This window comes from Equus caballus, chromosome 5, assembly GCF_041296265.1.
Source record: "Equus caballus isolate H_3958 breed thoroughbred chromosome 5, TB-T2T, whole genome shotgun sequence".
Lineage (NCBI taxonomy): Eukaryota > Metazoa > Chordata > Mammalia > Perissodactyla > Equidae > Equus > Equus caballus.
This window is the reverse complement of record NC_091688.1, coordinates 99,143,092-99,170,668: the sequence shown is the minus strand read 5'-3', so window position 1 is coordinate 99,170,668 and position 27,577 is coordinate 99,143,092. Positions and strand designations below refer to the sequence as shown.

The window sequence follows — 27,577 nt, the reverse complement described above, 5'->3', positions numbered from 1 at the left end:
GTCTCTGAACGTGAATGTATCTAAAGAATATTTTAACCAACTTATTTTGCTTATATATTCCTTCTTATTTGAATGAACAAGAGTGGTAGATAGTAAACATATACATCTAAATCTATCTAAAAGGAATATTTCAATAAATAAAATTTTAATTAAAAATAATCTAAGTGACAAGAAAGCATTGCGTCAACGTTTATGAAACAGTTCTTTTTATTTCTTACTGGTACATAAAAAATGATCTGTCTTGGGGTTGATAACGTCCTGGATTCAACGAACTATTGTCACCAGGAAGGGCACCGCTGTCACCCCTCTGCATTTGGTGCCATTCGCCCTGTTCCCTCAGAGTCCCCCTTAGAAGATACAGAACACGGGACGCTTTAGGGTCGGTGTCATGCCACCTGTTAAAGGCTCGTTTTTCTCTCCTTTTTCAGACAGCAAACACAAACGAAAGTCAGCTTGCTTCCCGCGCCAGGTGGTGCGCGCAGCCCAGCGCCGAGAGCCGGGCGCGGGGTGCGGGGTGAGCTGGGCGGCCCAGAGCGCGGAGGAAGGTCTCCGAGGAAAGTTCCCGAATGAGTGTCAACCAAGTGCCACTTCTGTGGCTGCGAAAGCCGACGGCACGGTTTTGTCGGGCTTATCGCACTCACCACACAACTCGGCAGTTTTGACACAGGCTTTCCTACCCGCGATTTCTCTCCGGGGAAACGGAGGTGTGGCGCGGTGACCGCCTCCTCCGGGCGACACGGGCCCAGCCCGCCTGGGCGGAACCGGCCCCCGGCCCCTGCGGGGAAGCCAGGGCGCGGGCAGGCAGGGCGGCTCCACCGAGGCCCGCCGCCGCCTCCGCCCACCCGGGGCCCGGGCAGAGGGCGCGGCGCTCCCCGACGCCGGGAGCGCGGTGAGTTCCCGGGGGCGCAGGGGGCGGACTCCGGGGACCTGGGACGCTGGCCGAGGCGCGCCGGCCCCCCGACGCCCGGAGCGTGGTGAGGGCCTGGGGCGCAGGGGGGAGGGATCCGGGGACCCGGGACACAGGCCGAGGCGTGCCGGCCCCCGACGCCGGGAGCGCGGTGAGTGCCCGGGGGCGCGGGGGGAGGGATCCGGGGACCTGGGACACAGGCCGAGGGCGCCGTGGCCCCTGACGCCCAGAACACAGTGAGTGCCCAGGGGCGCAGGGGGCAGACTCCGGGGACCCAGGACACTGGCCGAGGCGCGCCGGCCCCCGACGCCCAGAGCGCGGTGAGTGCCCGGGGGCGCCGGGAGTGGGGCGCAGGGGACCCCCGACATGCGCCGAGGGCGCACGGATCCCCGACGCCCAGAGCACAGTGAGTGCGTGGGGGCGCGGGGGGGAGGGCTCAGGGGACCCGGGACATTGGCTGAGGCGCGCCGGCCCCCGACGCTGGGAGCGCGGTGAGTGCCCGGGAGCCCGGGGGGAGGGATCCGGGGACCCGGGACACAGGCCGAGGGCGCCGTGGCCCCTGACGCCCAGAGCACAGTGAGCGCCTGAGGACGCGTGGGGGAGGGCTCCGGGGACCCGGGACATTGGCTGAGGCGCGCCGGCCCCCGACGCTGGGAGCGCGGTGAGTGCCCGGGGGCCCGGGGGGAGGGATCCGGGGACCCGGGACACAGGCCGAGGGCGCCGTGGCCCCTGACGCCCAGAGCACAGTGAGTGCCTGGGGGCGCGGGGGGGGGGGGGGGTGCTCCGGGGACCCGGGACATTGGCTGAGGCGCGCCGGTCCCCGACGCTGGGAGCGCGGTGAGTGCCTGGAGCGCGGGGCGGGGGACACCGGGGACCCCGGGACACGGGCTGAGCTGGGAGTCTGCTGCTCCCGAGGGTTTGGGCGGCGGCCTCTCCTCGCCGAGGGCCGCGCTCTCGGGGCGCTGCTGTTCCCTCGAGGTGCTGTTTGGAGTTTGGCCAGATGGAGGCGAGGGGCGCTCCCGGAGCGGGACACGGGATGGTGGGGGCTGAGGAGGGAGGGGATGGCGTCTCAAAGCGCAGAGGGCCCCCCTCAGGGTCCAGCCTGGGTCCCGGCCCACGGGCGTGACTCGGGGCTTGAAAATGTGAGGAAGATATGGAGTCTTAGTCTTGCACCAGGGCGAACTGTCTCTTCCTCGGCAGCACTTTCCTGCGTCCTCTGTAGACAGACCCCGAGACCTCGCCTGGCCGGTGACTAGCGGAGCGCTTGGTCCGCCGCTCAGCCTCCGTTTTCGCGTCTGAAATGTCTCTGGGGAGGTCCTTGTCACCTGGGTGAGGGGCGCTAAATATGAGCGTTGTCAGAGATGAAGTACCCTTATGATTAGCTCTGGCTCTTACAGATAGTAACCTCAAAGCATACAAAAGGCCTTTTCCCTGGTGTGTCTAAAGAACAGGGCAAAGTTCGTTTTTATTCCTTTTTAAACTCTGAATGATTGTTACAATCCCCTAGTGTATATCTTGTCTGGATAAGAATCTTTGTTGAGCACCTACTTATGTCCTTGGCCTTTGGGTACACATTGTTATGCCGTATAATTCTGTACGAACTGTATGGTTGAAGTGGTTGTTGGTATTCCCATTTTGCAGAGGTGGAAACTTTCTCTCTTTGGTGAGATGCTGAGGTACAGCTTTCTGTCTCCAAACCGGGTGCTGCTTGCCTTTGCGTGTCTGGCTCAGAACGTTCTGTCCAACTCCACTTGGGCAAGCGAACGTTAGTTTCTTAGTTCCCGTTAGCAAACAATGCTCCAGTGCCCTGTTTCTCTGTCACACAGAAAACTGAAAGAACTTCCGTGGCTAAGAGCAGACACTCTCCTCCTTAGTTTTAGTGTGAAATCCTCAATTCATTACTGTTGCTTTGTTAGGCACCTAAGGCTCTAAAAGAGTTTGCAACATTCTTTTGTCATGTGTTGTGTTTCTTGAATGTTATGATGGTTACATAGAATAGTAAATTTCCAAATTTTGGCAAGCCCTGAATGTTCCCTGTGTTAGAATGAGATCTAGTGTGAAAAAAACTCTAAAGCACATGTAAGATTTTTATGGGAGAAGAATCTCTAAGGACAGCAGATGTTGCATGTCGTTCCTCAATTGTGGGCTTATTTTTGTATCACGGCACCTGCTTTGTTCTCTGGCCGGTTACTTGTCATCTTTGTAATTACACTTACAGCACTGCTCTCAACTCTTACATGTAAATTTGTGCAGACTAACCTGAAAAGAAAGCCAGATCCCAAAGAAGCCTTGTCCAATGTCCTTTGGGTGCTCTTTCCTAATGGGAACAATGGTTTTTGAAAGCACAGGTAGGTACTGAACATCCAGTATGTCCAACACATTGTGCTGGTCACTGTAGTGAATATAAAGAAATGTAAGACCCAGTTCCTGTGCTCAAGAGGTTAAACTGTTTGGGAAGACAGTAATTATGAGAACACTGAGCATATCATAAGTGCTAGGTGGCATAAAGTCACGTAATATAAAGCAGGTTTGGGATCTAGCTGTAATCAAATTAGTCTTTCAGTGGTGAGCCAGAAGAATAGGCAAAGAGACAAGTCAAAAAGCCAGGCTGTCTAACGTAATTCTGACAATATCCTTGAAAAGTAAGTGATATTATCCGTTTTCTTATAATAATAATAATGGCAAATGACAGTATTTATTGAGCTCTTCCTGGGTCCAGCCACTGCACTGAGAGATGCTCATTTAACCCCCATAATCCTGTGAAGTAGGTGCTTTAGCCATAAGGAAACTCAAGCATGGGAGGTAGTTCTAGTTTCTCTAATTTACTTCTGGTTTTTCTGTATTATCTTAGTCAACTCGCAGATTTCCCCACCTGTAGAATAGAGATACCAGTAGTTACTTCATATAGTAGGAGACCAAATATTAACAACTCAGTGATATGCTCTGCATTGTGATAAATTGCCAAGTAAATGCCTAGAAAAGATTGCTAAGATTAGAATCTTTTTTTTTGGAGGAAGATTAGCCCTGAGCTAACTGCTACCAATCCTCCTCTTTTTGCTGAGGAAGACTGGCCCAGAGCTAACATCCATGCCCATCTTCCTCTACTTTATATGTGGGACGCCTACCACAGCATGGCTTTTGCCAAGCAGTGACACGTTGGCACCCAGTATCCGAACCAGCAAACCCCAGGCAGCCAAGAAGCGGAACGTGCGCACTTAACTGCTGTACCACCGGGCCGGCCCCTAAGATTAGAATCTTAATTTATGTCCCTTTTGCAATGATATGCCGAGGAAAAGGAAAACGTTAAGTAAAATATCAGGCAGAGATGCTGATACATGGAGTGGTTCCTGAAGAGACTTTTGTTGAATTCTTTGTTTATATAAGAAACCTCGAGAAACATCTTGGGATGGTGGTCACACTCCTCCCCAGTGTGCCTCCAATTATATCAAGATAGTTGTGAAATTTCTAGAAAACTCAAAAAACAAAGTAATTGTAATGTGCTTTAATATTTCTAAATAGCACTCTACGAAAAGCCTCAGGGGTTACAAGGTGAAGGAAAACTTGCCAGGATTTCACAATACCCGAGATCCGAGGGGAACCCTTCACCCCCGTGCCCTTGTCCACAAAAGAGACTTCAAGATTGAGGATGTCCAAGCAGAACCCTTTCCAATAAACTAAGGAAGAAAAGTTAGTGAAAGAAATTTAATTTTCTCAATAAACGTTGATTGCCATTTTTCAAATAAGGAAAAGAGGCTTTGAAATATGAAGTTACTCATGTTGGTGACACAGATAGAAGTGGAGGAACCAGGATGGTACCCAGGTCCTCTGGACCCAAACACCATGCTCTCTCCAGTACATCGTCCTTCCCAATAGAAGATGGCTTATTTTTTTTTTTTAATTTGAGTTCATAATAGTTTACATCATTATGAAATTTCAGTTGTACATTATTTCTTGTCTGTCACCACATAGGTGCTCCCCTTCACCCCTGTGCCCACTCCCCACCTGGTAACCACTGAACTGTTTTCTTTGTCCATGTGCTTGTTTATATGCCGCATATGAGTGAAATCATCTAGTGTTTGTCTTTCTCGGTCTGGCTTACTTCACTAAGCATAATTCCCTCCAGGTCTTTTCATGTTGTTGCAAATGGGATGAATTTATCTTTTTCCTGGCTGAGTAGTATTCCATTGTATATATATACCACATCTTCTTTATCCAATCATTAGTCAATGGGCACTTGGATTGCTTCCTTGTCTTGGCTATTGCGAATAGTGCTGCAATGAACATAGGGGTGCATATCTTACTTTGGATTGTTGATTTCCAGTTGTTTGGGTAGATACCCAGTGGTAGGATAGCTGGGTCATATGGTAGCTCTATTTTTAGTTTTTTGAGGAATCTCTATACTGTTTCCTACAGTGGCGGCACCAGTTTGCATTCCCACCAGCAGTGTATGAGGGTTCCCTTCTCTCCACACCCTCTCCAACATTTACTGTTTTTAGTCTTAGTGATTATAGCCAGAAGATGGCTTATTTTATTTGTAGTTCTAGAAGGATGCAGAGGGTGAAAATAGAGAAGCTTGGATTGTTGAAACTCAGCTGAACAAGTGCCATGAAATTTGTAGGCTTCTGGAGCTCATCAAAGAAAGAAAAGAGGAAGTGTAGCAAGTAACATCAGTTGATTTGAAAGTACCTTGTGTCTTCAAGACTCCATCCGTGTCTCAGTTCTTCTTCCCTTATTTCTTTTTTATTGTTCTATTGTGGGAATGCTTGTTCCATTTGTAAGACAGTTCACAGGACAAATGCTTCAGGGGTTGGGGCCAGATAAGGTTCCCTAATGCATTTTAGATGTAATTTGTTTACCCACAACATTTCAGGAGCCCATCTATTTTGTCTTGTGTGATATATTTGAAATGGAAGTAAAGACAAATAGAATTGACAGAAAGAACATTCCAGAAAAACAGAAAAGAGAGAAAAGTCTAAGGGGACCTTTGTTAAGGAAAATAATAAAGTCATAAAGGGGAGAAGGAGAAAACAGTCTGACTGAGATTTAAAAACAAGAAAATAAACAGGACCAAAAGTTCAGAAGTCTCCTGAATTTGAGCAAGAAAAGCAAGCTCCTGTACATGGGTAAAATTAGGACTCCAAATGCTTACAGTGAGAAGAGAGAGAATTCAGGAGAGACTCAGCAGCTGCCTAAGAAGGAAGAGCAGGTGGGTGTCCAATTTGGCTCCTGTGCGGGTGTTGGGACTGTTGGGTAGAGAGAAGAAAAATCAGAGAATATTGATGTGGTGTTTCTTTCCCTCCCCTTCAAGCCACTGAACATGCCATTATGAAGGGGCTGATTTGATGTTTGGGGCCTGGCAGGTCAGCATTTGTCCTTGTTATGGCTTGTTAGGTTTTTCACCAAGTGGTAGATTCAGAAGGAAAAAGGAGAGAAAGCTCCAGTCAGGACAGTTCTTTTCCTGACAAAGCTCACAAAAAGTCAGGGCAAGAGAAAATTAGCTCCAATGGCTAAGTTGCAAGTTAGCCACTTGGTTCTGATTTCCCTTTTCCATGCTTATAGTGGACTAGATCATTAGAGATGGTTACATATTGTGTCTGCACTGGGTTTTGTTGTTTCATCCTCTTTTGAGGGAGGTAGGTATCAGAAATAATGATTCAGGCTTCTGGAAATTATAAGTGCTTTCCTAGGTGGATTTCAGAAAGATTGTATGTAACGTGCATGGTGCCTGGAACATAGTAAGAGATCAGCAAGCTGTAGCATCAGTATTAACTGTCGTGTTAACATTAGCATTGTTTTTAGTACAGTGTTGCTACTGATCAGAAGCAGTCTCATATGCTAGAAGTGTGTTGGATTAGAAATCGGAGACCTTGGGGCTGGCTCTGTGGCTAAGTGGTTAAGTTCGCGCACTCCGCTGCGGCGGCCCAGGGTTCGGATCCTGGGCATGGACATGGCACTGCTTGTCAGGCCACTTTGAGGCAGCGTCCCACATCCCATAACTAGAAAGACCTGCAACTAAGATATACAACTATGTACAACTATGTAAAGCAGGAAAAAAAAAAAAAAAAAAGAAATCAGAGACCTACTCCAAGACCTATGTTCTGATCTGGATTCTGCTATTTAATGTGACCTTTGACAAGTGCCCTCTTTTCTCTAGGCCTTAGTTTATCTATCTGTACAACGGCAAAGCTAGAATAGATGACCTCCGCAGCGTTGTCTTTATGCTGATCTGCCCCCAGTAAGGCATGTCTGGAAGTCGCTTTGCCTGCAGAAGGGAAGGATTTTGTGTCCTGCCTCCTTGAGTCAACTGGGTAATTAACAGTGTCATTTGATGAGCGTTCAGAACAATCACTTGGTTGTTCTGCAGCGGCCCAGACTCAAATGTCTGCCGTTGGGCGGGGGAGGGAGTGCAGGGGCATGCTAGTTACTAGCTAACCTTTGAGGTTTCTTCCTCCTCTAACTTATTAAATTCTAGGACAGCCAGGGTTAAGAGTAAAAATTGCCTAACATAGGATTTTTTACCTAGTCTAACAAAACATTCAATTTCAGTACATTGAAGGTCATAGGTGATTTAGAAAAGAAATGCAGAAGCAGGGCCCAGATGGGAAGACAGGAGCCAGCCTCAGTGGAGTGCCTGCTTTGTGCTAGGTATTCTCATGGGTCCATGACCCTATCATCTTAGTCTTCCCCATAACTTTGTCTAGGTAAGCATTACTGTACCCACTGTAGGAATGAGGAAATGGCTTTTACAGTTAATAGCACACCGTGGAACGGAGCTCACGAGCCTTTTTCTTCTCCCCAGTACCTAGCTACCCTTTGAAGCTCGTGTGGTGGTACAGAGAGAAGTAGTGTGGAAGTAGAAAGTATTCCTGCCTTCATGAAACTGTCACCTGTGGTAAGGGTTTTTCCTAGCCTAGTAAAATGTGAGTTTGAAGTGGCTGCATATTTTGCACTTCTTCCTGGATAAATGGGGGAAAGAGACTCACTGGGGGGTAACTGTTACCTCTGCCCTTCTGCCAGTTGCTGTATTTCTCAAGGTCCCCACCCCCCCTCATTGAAACATTGTTTTCACTGTCTGGAAACTGTCACACTTGAGTGATGAGTCAATGACATAGCACACTTTGTTTTTCTGATTCAAGAGAGAGTTGTAGTTTTAATATTGACCCTCCAGGCAGGCTGCATGAAGGATGTTTACTGTTGATAGAAGGTTTCATTTTATTGGAAGATACCTCATTTACTTGAAGGTCTTTGGGGTCTGAGTTTCTTATAAATGGAGAAGCTGTTTTACCTGGTATTCAGAGAAATTGATCAAGTTTGTGTTTGGATCCATGTACTGTATAAACTTGAATTTGTCCTCTGCTTTGCCTATTTCATATATAGGTTGGGTATATATATTGTACATATGCATATTTCATATATATACATTTTTAAAATTCTTATAATAACCAATTGAATATTTGACTATTGAATATTTGACTATTTGGAGAATGCTATGGCTTCATGAATTGCAATGCACAAAGTGAAAGATACCCTGTAGATACCCTTTGCAGTCAGGAAGCGATTAAATAGGTTCTCTTTAATCCATATATATCTGTTCATTTAGTTATCTTCAAATTGTGGCCTCTGCCTGTGAGGAGCTGGAAAGATAATGGAAGAGACAGGCAGACACCTAAACAAATTTGTTCCATTCAATATGGCAGGTGCTTAAACAGGAGAATGCCACGATGCTATGAAGATAGTACAGTCATGCGTTGCTTAATGATGGGGATATGTTCTGAGAAATGCATCGTCAGGCCATTTTGTCGTTTGTGGACATCATAGAATGTACTTATACAAACCTAAGTGGTGTAGCCTCCTACACACCTGGGCTGTCAGGTACTAATCGTCATATATGCGGTCCACTGTTGAGTGAAACGTCGTTATACGGCACATGGCTATGGTAGGAGGTTTCAGTCTGACCTGAAGACATAGGTAAAGCTTCCCAAGACCTCATTGCTTCTTTCCGTCTCTACTGCTATAGCTGTGGTCCACATCACCATCATTTCTTACGTGGGTCCCTGCAATTGCTTCCTAACCAGTCTGCTTGCTTCCACTCTGGACCCCATACACGGGGCCAAGGCTAAGTCTTTTGTTTGTTTATTTTTTGTTTTTTTGCACGTGTGTGTTTAATGTAATTCTTATCTTGTAACACACCAATTAAAACTCTGTTAAATAAATTAAATCTCTAATTAAACTGGTTTCTCATAGCTTTGGGAGTAAAATCCGGGCTCCCTTCCATGGCAGACAAGCCCGTGGTAAATCTGGGGCCTGCCTTCTCCAATCTGATCCCAGGCCATTCTCCCCACAGTCACTTTCCCCGCCTCCCTGACCTTATTTCTGTGCCTTGTCCACAGCAGGCTTATTCCTCTGGCTCCAAACTTTGTACTCACCATTCTCTCTGTCAGGGAAATTGTTCTTGAGGCTTCATAAATCTCAGCTGCATAAATCTCAGCTCAAGCTTCATCTTCTAGAAACACCTTCAGGGGCCGGCCTGGTGGCGCAGCGGTTAAGTTCGCACGTTCTTCTTCTCGGCAGCCTGGGGTTCACCTGTTTGGATCCCGGGTGCGGACATGGCACTGCTCAGCAAGCCATGCTGTGGCAGGCATCCCACGTATAAAGTAGAGGAAGATGGGCACGGATGTTAGCTCAGGGCCAGTCTTCTTCAGCAAAAAGAGGGGGATTGCCAGCAGATGTTAGCTCAGGGATAATCTTCCTCCAAAAAAAAAAAAAAAAATGAAAGAAAAGAAAATAAGAAGAAGAAAAAAAATAGAAACACCTTCACTGACCGGCTTCTCTCCTCCCGAGGCTCTCCCTCCCCTTAGCCTCTCTTCAGTTCTTCTTTTATCATTATCTGAATTTGTTTGTTATTTATTTCTTTGTTTTCTCTCTCCCTACTCCAGAATGCTGGTTCCATGAGAGCCAAAACCCAGTCTGTCTTGTTCTCCATTCTATCCTAAGCTCCAGGCACATAGCAACTGCTTAATCCGTATTTATTGAATGAATGACTGAATAAAAGGTGTCTGAGCAGAGTTGGGAGGACGAGTGAGACTTAGCCAGTCTAAGAACAGAGGAAAGGTAAGAGAATAGCAAGAACGAAGACACAGAAGCATGAATTGACAGGAGACGTGCAGCGGAACTATAAGCAGCTCGGTGTTACTAGACCGTAGAATGCTGGCAGAGAGCGGTAGACCCCCAAGAAATCCATTTTATATTCTCTGTAAACTGAGCTCCATCCTCAGATTTTAGAGCCACCACACTCCTTGGCTCATGGCCCTCTTCCTCCGTCTTCAAAGCCAGCAGCAGCAGGTTGAGTCCTTCTCACATCACAGCTCATTGACTGACTATTCTGCCTAGTTCATCACATGATTAGATTGGGCCCATTTGGGTAATCCAGGATAATCTCCCCATCTCAAGGTCGCTAACTTTAATTGCATCTCCAAAGTCCGTTTGTCATGTAACATAATATATTCACAGGTCCCGGGGATTAAGGCGTGGGCCTCTTTGTGAGCCCTTATTCTGCCTACCACGGGGATGTTTATAGAGGGTTTTCTATAGCTCGTAATCCTTCCCCCCTTCCTCCCTCCTTCCCTTCTTTCTTTCAATAAACGTTTATTGAGTACTCTTTCCCAATGCTAAGTGCTGGCATACAGCAATGAGTAAGACAGTCAACGTTCCTGCTCTCATGGTGGCTTAAATTCTAGCACAAAGATAGATGGCAAACAAGTAATCAAGTAAATAACAAGGTAGTTACAGATTGTGCCATGAAGGCCGTAAGGCAGTGAGTAGAAAGTAGCTGGGCAGGACCACTTTGGCTAGGTGGTCAGGGAGGGGCTCTCTAAGGAAGTGACACATAATCTGAGATCTGAAGGATCTGAGGCAGCTACTAAGAACCAGGGGAAGAGGATTCTAGCACAGGAAGTGAAAATTGCAGAGTCCTTCAGGCAGTAAATTGCATGTCTTGTCCAAGGAGCAGGCTGAAAGCCAGTGTGAATGGAGCACGGTGAGCAAGACAAAAGAGTAGAGTAAAGGATGGTGGCAAGACGGAGAAGGGAGGCCATGCAGGGGCTGTGAGAGTGTGTGTGGTAAGGACCTTGGGTTTTATTCTAATGGCCATGGGGATGTGTTGAAGGGTTTTAAACAATGACAGCATTAAGCAGGTAATATCATCTTAAAAGGTAGTCAGCTATGTGAAAATGACTTGGAAAGGGGCAAAGATGGATTGGAGAGACACATTAAGGGGCTACTGTAGTCATCTGGCGGAAAGACGACAGTGGTTTGGACTAGGGTGAGGATGGTGGAAATTTCTCTAGGGTGAGAAATGGAAAGCAGTAGACTGATCTGTGACACATTTTGGAGGTAAAATTGACAACACTTAGTAATGGTTTGGTTTAGAGGGTGAGAAGGAGGGTGGAATCAAGGATGACGTCTAGGTTTTTGAGCAACTTAAGGGATAAAAATGTTATTCACTGAGATAGAAAAGGCTGGGGGAAGAAGCAAGTAAATAAACAAGGTAGTTACAGATTGTACCATGAAGGCCATAAGGCAGTGAGTAGAAAGTAGCTGGGCAGGACCACTTTGGCTAGGTGGTCAGGGAGGGGAAGGAAACCAAAAATTCGAACAGAATATGTTGACGTTGAGCCGTCTGTTAGACGTCCAAGGAGATGGATGCGGGAGATGCGCCCAGACAGATGTCTGAGTTGAAGATATGCATCTGAGAGTCTTTAGCGCAGATGATATCTAAGAGCCGGGTGACCAGATGAGATTCCCCAGGAGAGAGTAGAAATAGAGGAAGAATAATGTCTTGAGTGCGCTGAGTTCCTCCAAGAGTTAAAAGTCAGGAGGAGGAGGGAGAGCAAGCAGCAAAGACTATTGAAGAGATGCCAGCATCTTTTGGGGCTTCGCCGGGTGATGAGTAGGCTAGAGGCAGAGGCTTCAAAGAAGAAAGTGAGCACTTTCCTAGAAGCCCACCCGGACAGGACTGTCGTATCTCTAACACTTAACGTCGCACCTGCCACGTGAAGGGTAGCTATCACTTGAATGAACAGATGAATGTTTCTGAGGCTCTCCAATACACCTAGCACTTTTCTAGGTATGGGAATAAGAGGCGAACGTTTGCCTTGGCTGGTTCCCAGTGGCCTGACGTCACAGAACTTTCTAGCCTGCTTTCTGAATTTTTGGCCCACCTTTAATAGAAGTTAGAGAATTTGCTAATGACTGATGGGGCCATTCCTTAAGTTTAAATGTGGAAACAACTGAAAATCACCAGCTTGCGTTTTCCAAACCATTCAAGAAAAAAATTCTTAGTAAAATAAATAAGTAATAAACACGCAAACAAACAAGTAAAATTGAACTTCTGTAGAAAACCCGAACAACCCCCCAAACCCTTAGGATTCATTTCTTACTGTAAGAGATCATCTTTTACTAAGTTCCAGGGTAGGGGGTGGGGGGGCTGGTAATGAGGCATTTTTAGATTTCCTGTTACATCCAGAAGGACATGGCCAGGTCAGAAATTCTTGTTAGTGTGGGGATTTAACACGACTATGTTTGACTATGACGATGCTGCCCTGTTTGGAAGAAAAGACAATTTTGTGTGGGACTGAGGCTCAGAAGGTTCAGTACCTTTCCCCTGCTCTCAAAGGATTTAATCGAGTTCCAAAGGACTCCAAGGCTGTGTCTCTTTTCCCACCCTTTGCTGACCCCAAGAAGCTTAAGTGACATGGGGGTTAGAGGTGGCCAAGATTTTCAAATTACTAGTTGTAAAGGTATACTTTGTTTTTTAAAAAATAGCAAACAAAATCTTAACAATATGGAGAAAAGTAAAGGGGCATTTTTAGCCCTTCTCAATGATGCTGATTCTGGTATTTTCTGAATGTATTTAACATGAATGAATTTGTCTTCTTTTACAAGGAAAAATACAGAGGCGTATTCCAGAGTTGACTGTTGATGGCATGTACAGTTAGAGGGTGCTTGTTGGCACTTATTTTTATCATCATGTCGCTGTTGGTTAAGGCAAAAATAGGTAAGGTATTTCTGTTATCTAGTCTGTGGAATTATTTGTGGTAAATTCTCAGTTACAGATAAGACATTGGTGGTAGATGTTCTGGTAGTTGATCTTTTATAGTCAATCTTCTGTCACGTTTGAGTAGAGAAGTCTGGTTCTCTATCTGTAACTGATATGTATTTTAATTTTTACTGATGATTAATGTAAGAGTATAATCATATCATTTCCTCTTAGGAAAGGGAGTAGGTGATCGAGCTAGGCATCGTGAATGAATGTTTCACGTTACACTGCATTTTAACAGAGGGTATTCATGGGTGAATTCAGCTATGCACGCTCAGTAAGCTCAATTTTACGTGTTTGTTTGCTTGTTTATTACTTATTTATTTTACTAAATATCTTTTTCTTGAATGGTTTGGAAAATGCAAGCTGGTGATTTCCAATTGTTTCCAGATTTAAACCTAAGAAATGGCTCTACCACACTAAAAAAATAATGACTGGCATTTTCTCTGCTTTTTTTTTTTTTTAAGGAAGATTAGCCCTGAGCTAGCATCTGCCACCAATCCTCCTCTTTTTGCTGAGGAAGACTGGCCCTGAGCTAACATCCGTGCCCATCCTCCTCCACTTTATATGTGGGATGCCACCACAGCATGGCTTGACAAGTGGTGTGTAGGTCCATGCCAGGGATCAGAACTGGAGAACCCTGGGCTGCCAAAGCAGAACGTGCGAACTGAACCACTGCACCACTGGGCCAGTCCCTCTTTGCTTTTTTTATTGGGAGCTTATTTTTGACTTTCTGGCCCATTAGGATCAAAGAAGATTAAAGAAACAGAAAACAAACATATAAGTAAGATAAGAGAGAGAAAGAGACTTAGTTTTAGTTATGAAAATAAAAATGAGAACTTTTTATTTTAAATGAGTTTTCAGTATTTTCTGTATTTGATTTAAATAACTTCTTTACCAGTTTCTGTTTGTGGTTGTTGATTCAAGCAATCTTACTGTTACCCAAAAAAGACTTTTGGTGGAGGCTTTATATCCATCTAAAAATTCGGGGTGAATCTGTAATTCTCAGGTTCTTTCCTTTGCAGTTACTAAGCACCATCCAAAACTGTTCATTTCTGAATAGTTGTCATGTTTATTGACGCAGAAACTTCTGGACAGTAGCAAGGACCTCTCTTTTAAATCAGAGTTTAATGTAGTACCTGGAATATCATAAATAATATGGAGAACTCTTTTAAAAAGCATACATTCATGTAATTTCATTTTAGCTGTACTGGGTGATGGTACATCCAGCCCATGGTCTTACATCTTGAAGGAATACCAAAATATGGCACGGTAAAACCTAATTTCCATCCTTGGTGCCGACTGCACCAGAGTAGTAATCTGGTGAAAAATTTGCATAAGAGAGATTGGTTTTTCCTGGAATTTGTATTCCTGAATGTTCTTCCAACCCTGTTTTCTCTCCACTTTTCTACTTGTAGTTCTGGGTATAGAATTACTGTGTTGAGAAGGATGCATGTTTTAATGCAAATACAGTTAGACTTCAATATGTTTGCCTTCTGCTCTCTTTGTGCCAATACAGCCAGAGTAATGTAGGTTACTTATATTTCCATGATTCGATGGGGTTAATTTTACCCTGCTTTTAGGAATTACGCGCCTCTGCATTTTCAAATGGGAACTCACGTGCCGACTGAGTATTGCGTTGTGTCTTACTGCAGACGTGTGCAAGAGAGGGGACGTGACCGTGACGCCGAACCATGTAATTTCACTGGGATCAGCAGTCAATATTTCGTGCTCTTTGAAGCCCAAACAAGACTGCTCGCGATGTTCCCGCTGCAACAAGTTAATCCTCTACAAGTTCGACAGAAGAATCCATTTTCAGCAGGGTCGCTCCCTCAGTTCTCAAGTCACAGGTCTTCCCCTGGGTACAACTCTGTTTGTCTGCAAACTGGCCTGTGGCAGTAGTGACGAGATTCGAATATGTGGGGCAGAGATCTCAGTTGGCGGTGAGCATTCCATTCTGAATTCCTAAAAATTGGTGATCTTTGGGTATTTGTCATGTGTTAAACAGAAATTCAAATATAGGGCAGTGTTCCTTCCTCTCCCACCACATGAATATATTTTATCTTGAAAGCAACATGAGCACCTCAATGTGAGAAGTCCAGAAATCAATAGAATTGGGGTCTCATTCGGTAAGTTTCTCTTCTCTTCTCCTCCTCCTACTCCTTCTTCTTATTCTTCCTCTTCCTCTTCTTCTCTCTTTCTCTCCTCTTTTGGGCCAATAGGGCCATTTACTGTAGTCCTTGGACTCCAATGGCAGGAAAATGGATCTGTGTAGCTGAGTCTTCATGCCTTCTTGACTTATGAGAATTTGTTCAAAGCGACAGCCTCCTAAAACAAGAAAGAGATGTCTCTTTTGGTTTTTGCAGCCCAGGCTGACCACCCAAGGCTGAGCACTTCTCCCCTCTCTAACTTAATGCACAAAAAAATCCTTCTTCCATCCGCACTCACTCCTGACCACTGCCTATCATACTTAGCAGAGGTTAAAAGAGGACTATCATCATACTTATTATCTTTTCCTGGGTTTTCTAGAAAACTGCCTGAGGCAAAAGTGATGTGCTAACACTTCGTTGGGGGAGGAGGGGAGTTGTAGAGTTCTAGAGAGTGAGGGAGTGAGCCAGGAAAAGAGCAAAGCAAACACGAGGTGGTGACGTTCTGGAGCTGGCCAAGGTGTCTACAGAAAATGCAGCTGGGTGCTTGGTCACTATCAACATCCCCAGAAAGAACATACGGAAATACAATGGCTGGGGAAGAGAGAAGAATTAAACTGTCTGCCATTGGTCAAAGTTCACCCAGAGGGTATCAACCTCCCCCTCCCTGGTCCCTCCAGGCAGCTGCTGGGGGTAAGAACCAAAATGTCAGAGTTGGCATCTGCAGCATGAGCCGCAATCCTCAGGGGGAGCCAGCAACACACCTTCCTGCAGGTTGTAGCCTGCATTCTGCAGCCTCGAACACCCAGCCAGCAAGGCAGTGAGCATGCATGGGCCCTGAGTGGTCCCATTGCACTCCACGCCTCCATGGTTCCAGGGAAGCTCCAGAGTGGCAGATGAGATGCATGAGGAGAGTAGGAGGAATTTGCTGCAGCAGGCTGGCTGACCCAGATGCAAGGACAGGGTCCCTGTCGTAAAGACAGTGATATAAAGCTCCGTGAGACTCTCTTCAGGAAAGATGGAAACCTTTTCTCTGTGACCTAGAAGGATATGGTCAATGCTAGGCAACTGGAGGGCCACCAGCAGCTCTGAGCCGAACACCAGGCAAGTGAGCAAGCAAATCCCTGGGGGGCCAGGAGGCATAGGCTGGTCTGGTCCTCCACTTCCAGCTCAGGGCCTCCTGTTCACACCGCTTAGGGGTCACGTGCTCTCAGCTCTGAGAGTCTGTGGGGTCATAAAAGGAACATGGGCTTTGAGTCCCAGCCCTGCCACTGGCAGTGTCCCCTTAGACAATTTCAATACTCTGAGCCTCAGTTTCTCCGTCTGTGTTATGGAAATGCTAACACCTTCCTCATGCGATGGTGTGGTGATCGGAGGACAACCTGTACACTGAGTGTTTGGCCTAGGAGCAGGCACACAGGGGGCACGTAGGTGATGAGCGCTAGTGTTGCAGTTCCATTCGGTTTTACTCTTTTCTTCATGTGAGCAGCTTTCTGGGTAGCTCAGCAGGTTTCCCTTAAAAGAAAGTACATATGTTGGTTGTAGACAAAATGAAAAATTTTTTTAAAAACACTATTGTTCCTCATCTCCCTTGTCCTTGGAACACCTGAATCTTTCACCCAGGTAATCCACCATCTCACTAGACCGAATTTACACATTCGTATCACACATTCCTAGCTCTGCAACGTCAGCTGCAGGTGTCCACAGTGCTGCTGGCATTTTCTTCTGTAGGAGGCTCACAACAGCCTTGGAAGTAGCATCCTTGCACATGTCCTTGGCCCTTCCATTCCACTTGCTGTCTTTGCTCAGATACACGAGAGTGCTGCAACCCTTTCTGGTTTTTGACTTTTGCATCCCGCGTATGCGGATGCCTTTGTGGCAGTTTGAGCCTCGGAAGATCTTGGGGATGGTGAAGAGTGTCTGTCACGGGGCAGCTCCTTTGGGGGGTGCTGCAGGGTGTTGCTTATGCAGCATGCTCAAGTGGTAACCACACCATCAAATGGCTGCTCTTTGAGCAAGTTTAGCACCTTCAAGGTGAAGGACTGACTGGAAGCGATGCATTTTTCTGAGTATGGCTAGTCATCCCAAGAAAAGACACAATGAATGTTGGTTTCACCCAGTGTAGTAAGCTTAATCCTGTCTAGTGAGGGAGTAAGCAGCCCATTTTCTTCTTTGTGATAAATGGTTGTCCATAGTGCCATTGCATATCCCGAGAGGGCCGGTCATGTAGTTGGCCGGGTCTTCAGAACTGGGGATGGGTCCACAGCCTTGAAGCCTTTCCTTCTTGGCCCCTTCCTGGGCTGGTGTTGCTCTGCTGCCCAGGGCTCATCCAAATTGTGTAGTAACTCAGCAGTCAGTGCTCTGCTTGACCTCATAGGGTTGATCTACAAACTAGTGAGACAACCAAGGCAATAAATGAAAGACAATGGATTTTTGTTCGATTGTTTTCAATATATGCCTGGCTGTTGATTGTTTCCAAAAGCTATATTTCTAAAACTTTTTATTTCCCATAATAAGTGGGACTCTTAAAAACAGTAACAAGCATAATACTCATAATAGTGTCTTAATTTTCAGAGGCTTTGATTTCTGCCCTTTCCTTGGCATCAGCTATTATACATTTGTGTTGAGGAAAATTAGGTCTGGTTTCCCCAGGGACCAACAGTCCCTGTCGAAACCGAGTCCTGGGCTGAAGTAGATACTTTAATTTCATGGTCCAGGGAACTCACACTGAGAAAGAGGACTTGATTTGTGTGTAAAAGCTGTGATCTTTAAAATGACAGTCTCTGTAAACTTGGAGGAGTAAAGGTGAGAAGGAGAACTAATTTTTTCATTATGTAGAAGAGCCAGGAACTTTATATCTCATTCGGTCATCAAAAGACCCTATGAAGGGTTAGGGTAAAGATGGTGGTTTGAACACATGCATTTACTTTCATTCCCCCTGAAATAAAGCCAAGATACAATAAAGAAAGTTTTCTAGAGGCACAAATCCAAAAGGACAAAAGAAAGGGAGGGTAGATGCAGCAACAAAATTTCGGGAGCTGGAAAGCAGGTGGAGCAGTGATAACCGGCTTAACTGACAGCTGGCAGTGAGAAAAGTCAAGATGCAACCTGATTTAATGCAGAAGCTCCCGTCCGAGAAGGACTCAGAAATTGGCGTGACCATGTACTTCTGAGAGTGAGGGTAAAAGTGGGGCTAAAAATGAGAGATGTGATTGAAAATCTATTTCAAAAGCAGATTCTTAGAGCCCCTTCCCAATGCCATGGAGCTGGACAGTCCTGCTCCACTTCACTGGCATCGCACTGGAGGCTGGATAGCTGAGGTCTCTGGCCTAGTTTCAGCTAGTTCCCTTGAGGTTGGTGGCACCACACTGACAAACAGAGGGATTAAAGGAACACTTACATTCAGGCCTGTACCCTCCTCCAGGCAGATTAGAAAATCTTCTCTGGGAAATCTGACCAGGCCAATAGGAAATATCTAAAATTACTGACAACAGAGGTTCCCAAGAAAACCTAGCCAGATCACCCTGCGCTGAAACCTAGAGTCAGCAAGTGCCCTTCAAGTGACACACACGCAGAGCTCCAATCTGTAATTTAGTGCCTGCTCCTGTATATGCAGAAAATACAGGGATCTGAGGAAAAGGTCTAACATGAAGGACAGAAACCAAAACAAACGTGGAACAAAGCTTATAAGCAAAGTGGAAGAAATAGGATGTATTCAAGGAGAGGAAATGTTAAAAAACAAAAACTATCCTTGATACCCTTAGAGATTTAAGAGAAAATATTGTGTACAGAACATAAATAGGATGCCACGAAAAGGAAATATTCAGAGAATAGAAAACATGCTCTCCTCCAAAAAATGATAAGCAGAAATGAAAAACTCAATGCGTGGGTAGAAATATAAATTGAGGAGGTTTTCCCCTCATAGTATAGCAAAAAGACCAAGAGTTTTAAAATACAGAGGATAGAATATAAAATTAGAGGAAAGTCCAAACTATGAAAACTAGGGATTTTTAGGAAGAAAAAAAACAGGAGAGAATCTTCAGAGAAGTAATTCAAGAATGTTTCCCAAACTAAAAGACAAAAATTCCCAGAATGCATGAACGCTTTGAGAATCAATAAGAATTAAGGAAAACAGACATTCATTAAGCACATCTTTGTGAAAGTTGAGAATAGTGGGGACAAAGAGAAGATTCTAGAATCTTCTGAAGAGGGAAAATAAACAATACTTCAAGAATCAGAATGACTTCAGTTTTCTCAGGAGCAACCTAGAATGGAGACATCAACAGGGCATTGCCTGCAGAATCCTGAAGGAAAGTTCTTTTCAACCTAGAGTTCTATACTCAACCAAAATATCAGTTAAGTGTGAGAGTAGAATAAAGACATTTTTAGCCATGCTTAAAATATTACCTCCCCTGTACCCTGCCCAGGGAACGACTGGAGGATATACTCCACCAACATGAGTAATTAAACCAAGAAAGAAGAAAGCATTGGATCTAAGTAACAGGAGATCCAACACAGGAAAAAGAAGAAGGGATTTCTAGGACACTGAGAGCTTGCAATTCCAGAATGACAGCTGCATATCAGGCAGGGAGGCAGACCCATCTTATTGGAAAGTTCGCAAGGCTCTAAGAAAGAGGATTTCAGGCAGATGAAACTATGAGAATTCTCAGTGTGCCTAACTATGTTGAACAGGGATTCAGATAATTGGCTTGAGAATTTGGAATTATATCAATAAGAAGAAAACTAAACAATGGAAAAACAAGACAGTTAATTACTAACTCCAAGATAAACAAAGAGTTGTACAAATAATGAAAAGTTAACATAACTTACATGGCTTACTCCTAGGTAGCTGTGTATACAGATGTACAAAGTGTGTCTATACACATATACTTGTATGGGTGTGTATATACATACACATACGTACACATACGGAAGAGTCTATTATTCTAGGAAAAGAAAGAGTTTGTTATTTCATTAAACAAAACTATATAAACTGCATATTGTTATACCCATTTTATAGATGAAGAAACTGAAGTTTTGAGAAATTAACTTGACTAAGGTCACACAGTGGGTGGTTACTGTGTCTGGGTTTATGGTGTGTGCTAAGGACAAAAAACATTTATTCCATCAATTAAAGCTTTTTCTGGTGCAGACAATACGCAGGACTTCCGTGGTGTACTTGTTTTATCTCAGCCAAAGGAAACATCTATGGACATGTGGGGCTCTGTATTAGGGTGGAATATGATAACCGGGCAACAGAGTCTTTTCTCTCACCTCCATTAAATCTGAGAAACTCCTAGCTTTGGGTTCTGTCTTTGACTACAAAATGGCTTCTTTTAAAAATACACACCTTGTGATAGAAGGGGCCATGCCTGCCTTGTACTCTCTTGTATTTCCACAGCAGGCTCTGTGCCTCACCCTTGGAAGGCACTCATTGTCTACGTACATAGAGAACTAATTTATGAGTGTTCATGAGGTGCTCCAGTGATGCTGCAGAAGTCAGATTCACATGGCACAGCCCAGAAGGATGTGACTAGTGCCAGTGGGTAGAAGTGTCTTGGCAGCAAATTTCACGTCAAGGGAGAAAAAAAGCTCCTAATTTTTAAAGGTTTCTAATATTTGAATGGGCTTCATTCATAAAGGAAACTCACCATCACCAGGGGTAACAGGGCTGCACCGGGTGTTCACACGTCAGGGAGAATAGTGGCATATGGCGGGGAAGCCTTGCCCTCAGGACGGCCACACCTGGGCTGGGGCCCCCTTCTGCCACTTCATGGTTTAGTCACCTTGGGAAAGATACTCAACCTCTAAGTCTCAGTTTCCTCTTTGGTAAAATGACGGTAATAATAGTACATACTTGATGGAGCTATTGTGATGTCTAATTGAGAAGAACCACACACTCAACACTTAGCAGAGGACTTGGCAACTAGTAAGAGTTTGATCCATATTCACTATTATTACTATTGTTATTAGAAGAAATTTGTGCCTCTGGGGCAACTTTGAAGTTGGTGGCATCTAAAATAGTTCCCGCTCGGCTGGGTATGGGAAATGTGGGGGGAGTATTGTTATCTTCTTGGCAAAGAATGATAATGGGATTGAAATATCACCTCTGTGCTATTTAAAACATGAGGTTTTGCTCTTTCTTTTTAAAGTTGTTCCAGAACAGCCTCAAAACTTATCTTGCGTACAGAAGGGAGAACGTGGGACCGTGACCTGCATCTGGGACAGAGGCCGGGACACCCACCTCTATACGGTGTATGCTTTACAGTGAGTGAGACACTGCATTTCTGCAGGTTTTGTGTAGGTCATCTCTTAGATGGTGTTGAGAAATATCTAACAGTTCTAGTTTTATCAAAGAGAAAAAGCGATAGACCCCTCTGGATAACTGGATACTTAGAAAGAATTCTGATGTTCATCCCTGAAAACGGCTGCACTCATCTGACGTGTCAGATGTGAGAGCTTGTGTCTTGGGCCTGAGGTCTAACTCAGAGTTCTCTTCAGGGCATCCACGGCCCACACTGTGGACATTCTTCCCTGCGCTACTAGGGTTAAACTGGCTGAATTATCTCCCTTCTCCCTTTTGCAGTTGCGGACTCTTGGCGTCATGATATATAAATAGACTCTTGCTTGTGGTAGCTTTCCATTAGCCTTGGAGAAGTTTCTTTTTAAAGCACCTTTGCCTAACCTGAGAGTCCACAAAAAGAGAGAGTCTGGGAGATTCTTCTCCTTGGAGTTGATTCCATAATCCCATCCAAAGATCCAGCTGGTTTGCACTGTGCCTAAGTGAGCAGGAGATGGGGGAAAGGAAGTGGGGCCCAGGGTTCCAATCTGTACTAGGAGCTGGCACTTCTCTGCTGTAAATGCCAAGGGGGCCACAGATCCTTTGGATCTGATTCTGTTTGCTCTAAGGAGCCAAGATGTCAGCCAGGGTTTTGAGAATTCAGGCAGCATAGGCGTGGTTATTCATCTATACGAACATCAAAAAAATCTCGGTCCTACCAAAAAGAGGGAGGGGGGGAGGTATGGTCCTATTAATGATCCTAGAATACAGATATTCCCATAGTGTATTCCCTAGTAAAACTGACTATAAAGAATTTCTAGAATTTTAAATATTTGAACATTTTGTTCTTTTGTGCTAAAAAGGAGACAGTAGCACGTAAAGTATCTTGCTGAACACCATTGTCTTTTATTTACAGGTTAAATGGACCAAAAAACTTAACTTGGCAGAAGCAATGTAGTGATCATGATTGTGACCGTTTGGACCTGGGGATCAGCCTGACCCCTGAATCCCCTGACTCCGGTTACACAGCCAAGGTTACTGCGATCAACAGTCTTGGGAGTGCTTCTTCGTTTCCATCCACGTTCACATGGTTGGACATAGGTACATATTACTGAACTCGTTGTAAGTGTCATTCATTGGCACATGAGCAATCACTTGAATGTTCTGTGATTGTTTCAAAAGGAACAATGGTTGATGGAGAGTGCCAGTAGGCACAGGCAAAGGACAGATGTTACTTTGAGGCAAGTAAAAGAGTCTCTGACCCGAGAGCTACATAGAGATGGCTGTATAAAATGGGATGTTCAACATTGTTCTCTCTGTTGGAGAAATAAGAGCCCCGGCTTCAAGTCTCAGGAAAGCACCAGCCGCCAGCGATGCCATCTGACTGAGGCGAGGTCCTCTGAGGGTATTGGAGAAGCTCAGTGCAGGCCTCCTTGGTGGCGGTGTCTTTTTACCCCCATGGCTGCCCCAATGTTCTGAGATAGATAGACTACGTGTGGGCCTGCTGGGCTAGGGCAGCCAGGTGCAAACTATAAGTAAAGTGTATCAAGGTACAAATGCATCTTGCTCTGAGAATACCTAATTCCACCCCTCCCATCGGCTTGGGAGGTGGAGTGAGCCAGTCCCAGCACATTTCTGACAGTTGAATCAAAGGCCAGTCGCAGGCATTCCCAAGTTCTGACCATGCCAGGTAGACTCTGGGCTTCTGGCCTGCCTGAAATTCCAGCCTCACACTCTGCCTCTCATCTCTCTTCCCACAGCACCTCTCTGGACACATACTGCTAACTGTGAGTCTGCATATAGGCATTTACTGTACATTTTCCTATTACATTTCTCCCCATCCCGCCTTCCATCCTCTCTTCCATCTCTTTACATTGACTCTTCATCTCTAAGTCACCTTCTTTCTCTCTCATTCTTTTCTTCTATTCCCTGTTCCTATGTCCCTTTCCTAGAACCTACCAACATTTCTTCTCCTTCTGCGGAGATCATCACTAGCTGTCTCTGCCTTCTTAGGCATCGTAATTGGGTTTGGCACATTTTGTCGTTAGTGCCGTCAAGTGGATTCGGAGTCCTAGCGACCCTGTGGACTGCAGAGTGGATCCCTGCCTGGTCTTTTTGTGTCATCCTCTCATCAGACAATGCTCTGCTGCTATCCATAGGGGTTTTTTCGGAAGTGGATGTCCAGGTCCTTTTTCCTAGTCTGTCTTAGTCTGGAAGCTCCGCTGAAACCTGTCCACCAAGGGTGACTCTGCTGGTATTGTAAACCCCGGTGGCACAACTTTCAGCATCACAGCAACACGCAGCCACCACAGTATGGCAGCCAACAGGTGATGTGGTTCCCTGACTGGGACATGAACCCAGGCCACGGCAGTGAGAGCCCTGAATCTTAACCACGAGACCCCCAGGGCTGCCACGTTGCTTTTCTTTAAATCATTGAATTAAAAGGAATTGACACTATCTATCACTAATATTGGTGGTCGTTTATTTGGTATAAGTGAGGGTAGATTAAGGGGAATTATTTTAATGATTTAGAAGTGAATCAAACTTTTTCTTCTTTCTAAAAGCCAGGAACTTCTCTCTTGTATATTTCACCAAATTTGGTGGTTGTGCATCTTACAAATGAGTTTTGTTCAACTCTATATCTCATGTTAATACATACGGCAATTTTGGGTCTCGGAGCCTGAATCATGCTTTTTTGTTTGTCCTGGTCACTAGTGAGGCCTCTTCCTCCGTGGGACATCAGAATCAAATGTGTGAACGCTTCCGTGAGCAGATGTATCCTTCAGTGGAGAGACGAGGGGCTGGCGCTGCTCAATCGACTCCGATATCGGGCCAGTAACAGCAGGTCCTGGAACATGGTAATGGTCTTGAGAGTGGGGGCCAAACAGGGAGGGTGCTTAGGGTCATGGCACACATCTCTGTCTTCTCACACCAGCAAGGTGGGGAATTTAAGAATGTTTAGCCCACCAGGCCAGCCTGGTGGCACAGCGGTTAAGTTTGCACGTTCCACTTCAGCGGCTGGGGGTTCGCCGGTCCGGATCCCGGGTGCTGACATGGCACTGCTTGGCACACCATGCTGTGGTAGGCATCCCACGTACAAAGTAGAGGAAGATGGGCACGGATGTTAGCTCAGAGCCAGTCTTCCTCAGCAAAAAGAGGAGGATTGGCAGCAGATGTTAGCTCAGAGCTAATCTTCCTAAAAAATAAATAAATAATCTCTAGTGTAGAAACTTCTCCCAGGCCTTTTTGAAAACTGGTAATTTTTAACCTTCACTAGTTTTCAGCTGGTTTCAGGATCCTGTTTGGAACCCGTGTAGATGGGTTCTTAGTCCTAGGAGATTTGGGCTTTGTTTTTTTGAGAAGCTATTGTTTCAGATTAATGTCATGTGTATTCAGTAGCCCAGTCATTGATATTTCTTCTCATTGAATGACAGATCTGAAAAGATAAAAAGAGTTATCTGGTCTAGTTGCCTACCTTTATGTTAAAGTTCTATACATTAATTTAGTATTAATAGACACCTTTAAAAATCTTGTCTGATTCAAGGTTAATGCTACAAACGCTAGAGGAAGATATGACTTGCTGGGTCTGAAACCCTTTACAGAATATGAATTTCAGATTTCCTCTAAGCTGCATCTTTCTAAAGGTAGCTGGAGCAATTGGAGTGAACCACTGAGAACACAAACACCGGAAGAAGGTACGTGTCAAAAAACAGAAAGAGGTGAATGGAATGGGAGGAAAAAAGGGGGGAGAGAGGAAGATACAGTGATTCCCCTGGAACAGTCTTTACAGTACTGGTACTGAGTGCATTAATTAACAAGTTCATTTTGACGTTAACTAATTACTGAGACTGTCCAGGGAGATTTGTCTCTATTGCTAGGAAATTTTTAACATAGGAAGTGCTACTCCTGCTTGCACATATTGTCGTGTTGGTTACAAGCTTGTGCCCAGTAATGTTTAGTTATAACTCTCATTTCTGCTTCACAACTACCTCAGTAACTCTCTTCTTCCGCAAAACTCAACCAGTAATTAATTCCATTCCTTTATAGTTAAACCTTCATACATTTTACCTTTTGGATTCTACGAAAATTAATATGGCTTTCTAAGCCATACTAGAAGTTTAAAAGAAAGGTAGACTCTGGATACATAACATTTTAAAATAAAAAGTTTGACATCCAGCATTCGTTTCTCCTCCAAATCTGGCAGCCCTGCACTTCTTCATGCCTTTAGTACTGTCCGCTCAGATGAGCGCCACCAGACTGCCCATAGCTATGAAAGGATGTCAAATAGATTTTCCAGTCTGACGGACTTTTCTTTTTGGTAATTATTGGGAAGAAAACTTTATTGAAGTGTAATCAAATATTTTGTTGAAGCAAAAATTCTTATATGAACTTTATGCCAATATTAACAAATCCTTGGAGACACAAGATAGCCATCTGAATATTAGTTTTCAAAAGCACTCAATTAGTGATATGATATAGAACTTTTCATAATTTGTGTAAATTTGGTTCAGAGGAAAAATTATTGGCATGGAGTCCATTGCTTTATTATCTGGAGAGTTTGAGGTGTTCATGTGAGAAACTCTTAATGCTTATTTGTGAAACTTAGGGATCCGTGTGCATGTGAACTGGCTTCATGATTATGTTACATTCGTTTCCTTTGAGCTACTAATGGTTTTTGATGGCTGATGACACTTATCAATCATACCCCAATGACATTCAAGGACCTAAAGAGCCTATTAATAAAATATAATACCTAATATGTGAATTGTAGAATAATTGTATATTCTTCCTTTCTTCTTATATTAATTGCATTTCTCTATTTTAAAAAATATTTAAAAATGAATTCATCCAACAAATTACGATTTATTCCCTCTATTTTAGGATAAAAATCTCTTAAGTTAATCTTGAGCCACTTGCTCTCTGCTTGTCATTTTTATAATCCAGAACTTACTCCTGTTATCGTTTTATTACACAGTCAAAGTAATGTATTTTTTTTAATCCCTCATGGATTAGGTTTTGTTTATACATAGTACAGATTAAATTCTTGAAAATGGGCCATATTTTATGTCCAAGTCCAAGGCAGTAAACAGGCTGGGACATTTTTAAGTTATATCACGTTCGACTAAACTATAAAAAGTAGGGAAACTCTGGGCTTGTGAATTCTTGTCATTCTCCCTCCCATTTGAGAAAGACCTGCTGAGAGATATGTGAAAAGATTTTTCTTTTTTTTTCCCTCTAAGTGTCTATCTGTCGAATTAAAAACCCCTGAAGGTAACTTTGTCATATCCTAGAAAATAAACCACCACTGTGACAATGCGTGTAGCACCCTGTTATGCTCCTGTACCCGTGGATGGTTATGAATGGGGAGCTGGCTTCTTCAGAGTAGGTGCAGACAGCCATGCAGAGAGAAACCCGTACTCCTGAGTTACCACCGTTACCAGCTCCGTGGGCTTCCTGTCGACGTCTGACTGTCCCTTTTCTGTGTGTGATCTTTCTGTGGGCTGTCTCTTTTCTCTTTTCTCTGAGCTGCATGGTTTTCACCTCTCACCACTGTTTCTGTCATCAGTTTCTTTATGAAACACCAACTGATGGAAACCTAAAGGTGTGAATTTTTTGTGAACACTTCTTCCTTTAACCCTTTAGACCTGGACTCATACATAAGTTGGCATCTAAAAAAATTACTAGTAAGCTTTTCTTTTCTTAGTTACTCTCTAAAACTGTGAACCGTCTCAGGATAGAGATCTTTCTCTGCAGCCTTTGCTAATCAAAACTAGGAGCAGCATAACCTCTCCCGGAGGATTGGGCGCACTTATTTATATCATGTCAGCAGAGAATGAGGGCCTTGACTCCAGGTGGCCCTTTCCCATGTCATTCAGTCCAACTCTTGTCATGGTCCTCCATGAAAAACACTTTTAAATGACCACTAAGTAAGACATGGAGTAAAAGAAACCACTTTCCCATGTTTAGGAGGATAGTCCCGCGATCCTATCCATCGAAGGCATGCCTGATCCTGGGGAGCGAGCCGCCATATTTTGCTTCTAGTGGGAAAACACTGTTGAGTTTGGGCTGTATGGTGTCCAGCCATGCCTGAGAATAGGCCAGGTGTTGGGGAAGGCACTCCTTCACCACTTTGAACCCCCAAGGCG

At 44.6% G+C, this 27,577-nt stretch overlaps 1 protein-coding gene across 7 annotated transcripts in view; it reads left to right on the top strand.

Annotated features, from left to right (window-relative positions):
- Positions 1 to 754: 754 nt before the first annotated feature.
- IL12RB2 (interleukin 12 receptor subunit beta 2) overlaps positions 755 to 27,577 on the top strand; it is a 76,377-nt gene continuing 49,554 nt past the window's right edge. For 2 of the 7 annotated variants that reach the window (XM_070268868.1, XM_070268866.1), the window contains exons 1-8: positions 7,089 to 7,215; positions 7,707 to 7,799; positions 12,851 to 12,962; positions 14,660 to 14,947; positions 21,304 to 21,418; positions 22,348 to 22,532; positions 24,147 to 24,289; positions 24,976 to 25,126. In XM_070268868.1, coding sequence (XP_070124969.1) covers positions 12,887 to 12,962; positions 14,660 to 14,947; positions 21,304 to 21,418; positions 22,348 to 22,532; positions 24,147 to 24,289; positions 24,976 to 25,126 — 958 coding nt within the window. In that variant the 5' untranslated portion in view covers positions 7,089 to 7,215; positions 7,707 to 7,799; positions 12,851 to 12,886. Of the gene's footprint in view, positions 890 to 1,709; positions 1,745 to 7,088; positions 7,216 to 7,706; positions 7,800 to 10,856; positions 11,026 to 12,850; positions 12,963 to 14,659; positions 14,948 to 21,303; positions 21,419 to 22,347; positions 22,533 to 24,146; positions 24,290 to 24,975; positions 25,127 to 27,577 lie in introns of those variants that run through there. The other 5 variants (XM_001499968.5, XM_005610506.4, XM_023641888.2 and 2 more) reach the window with 4 other exon arrangements.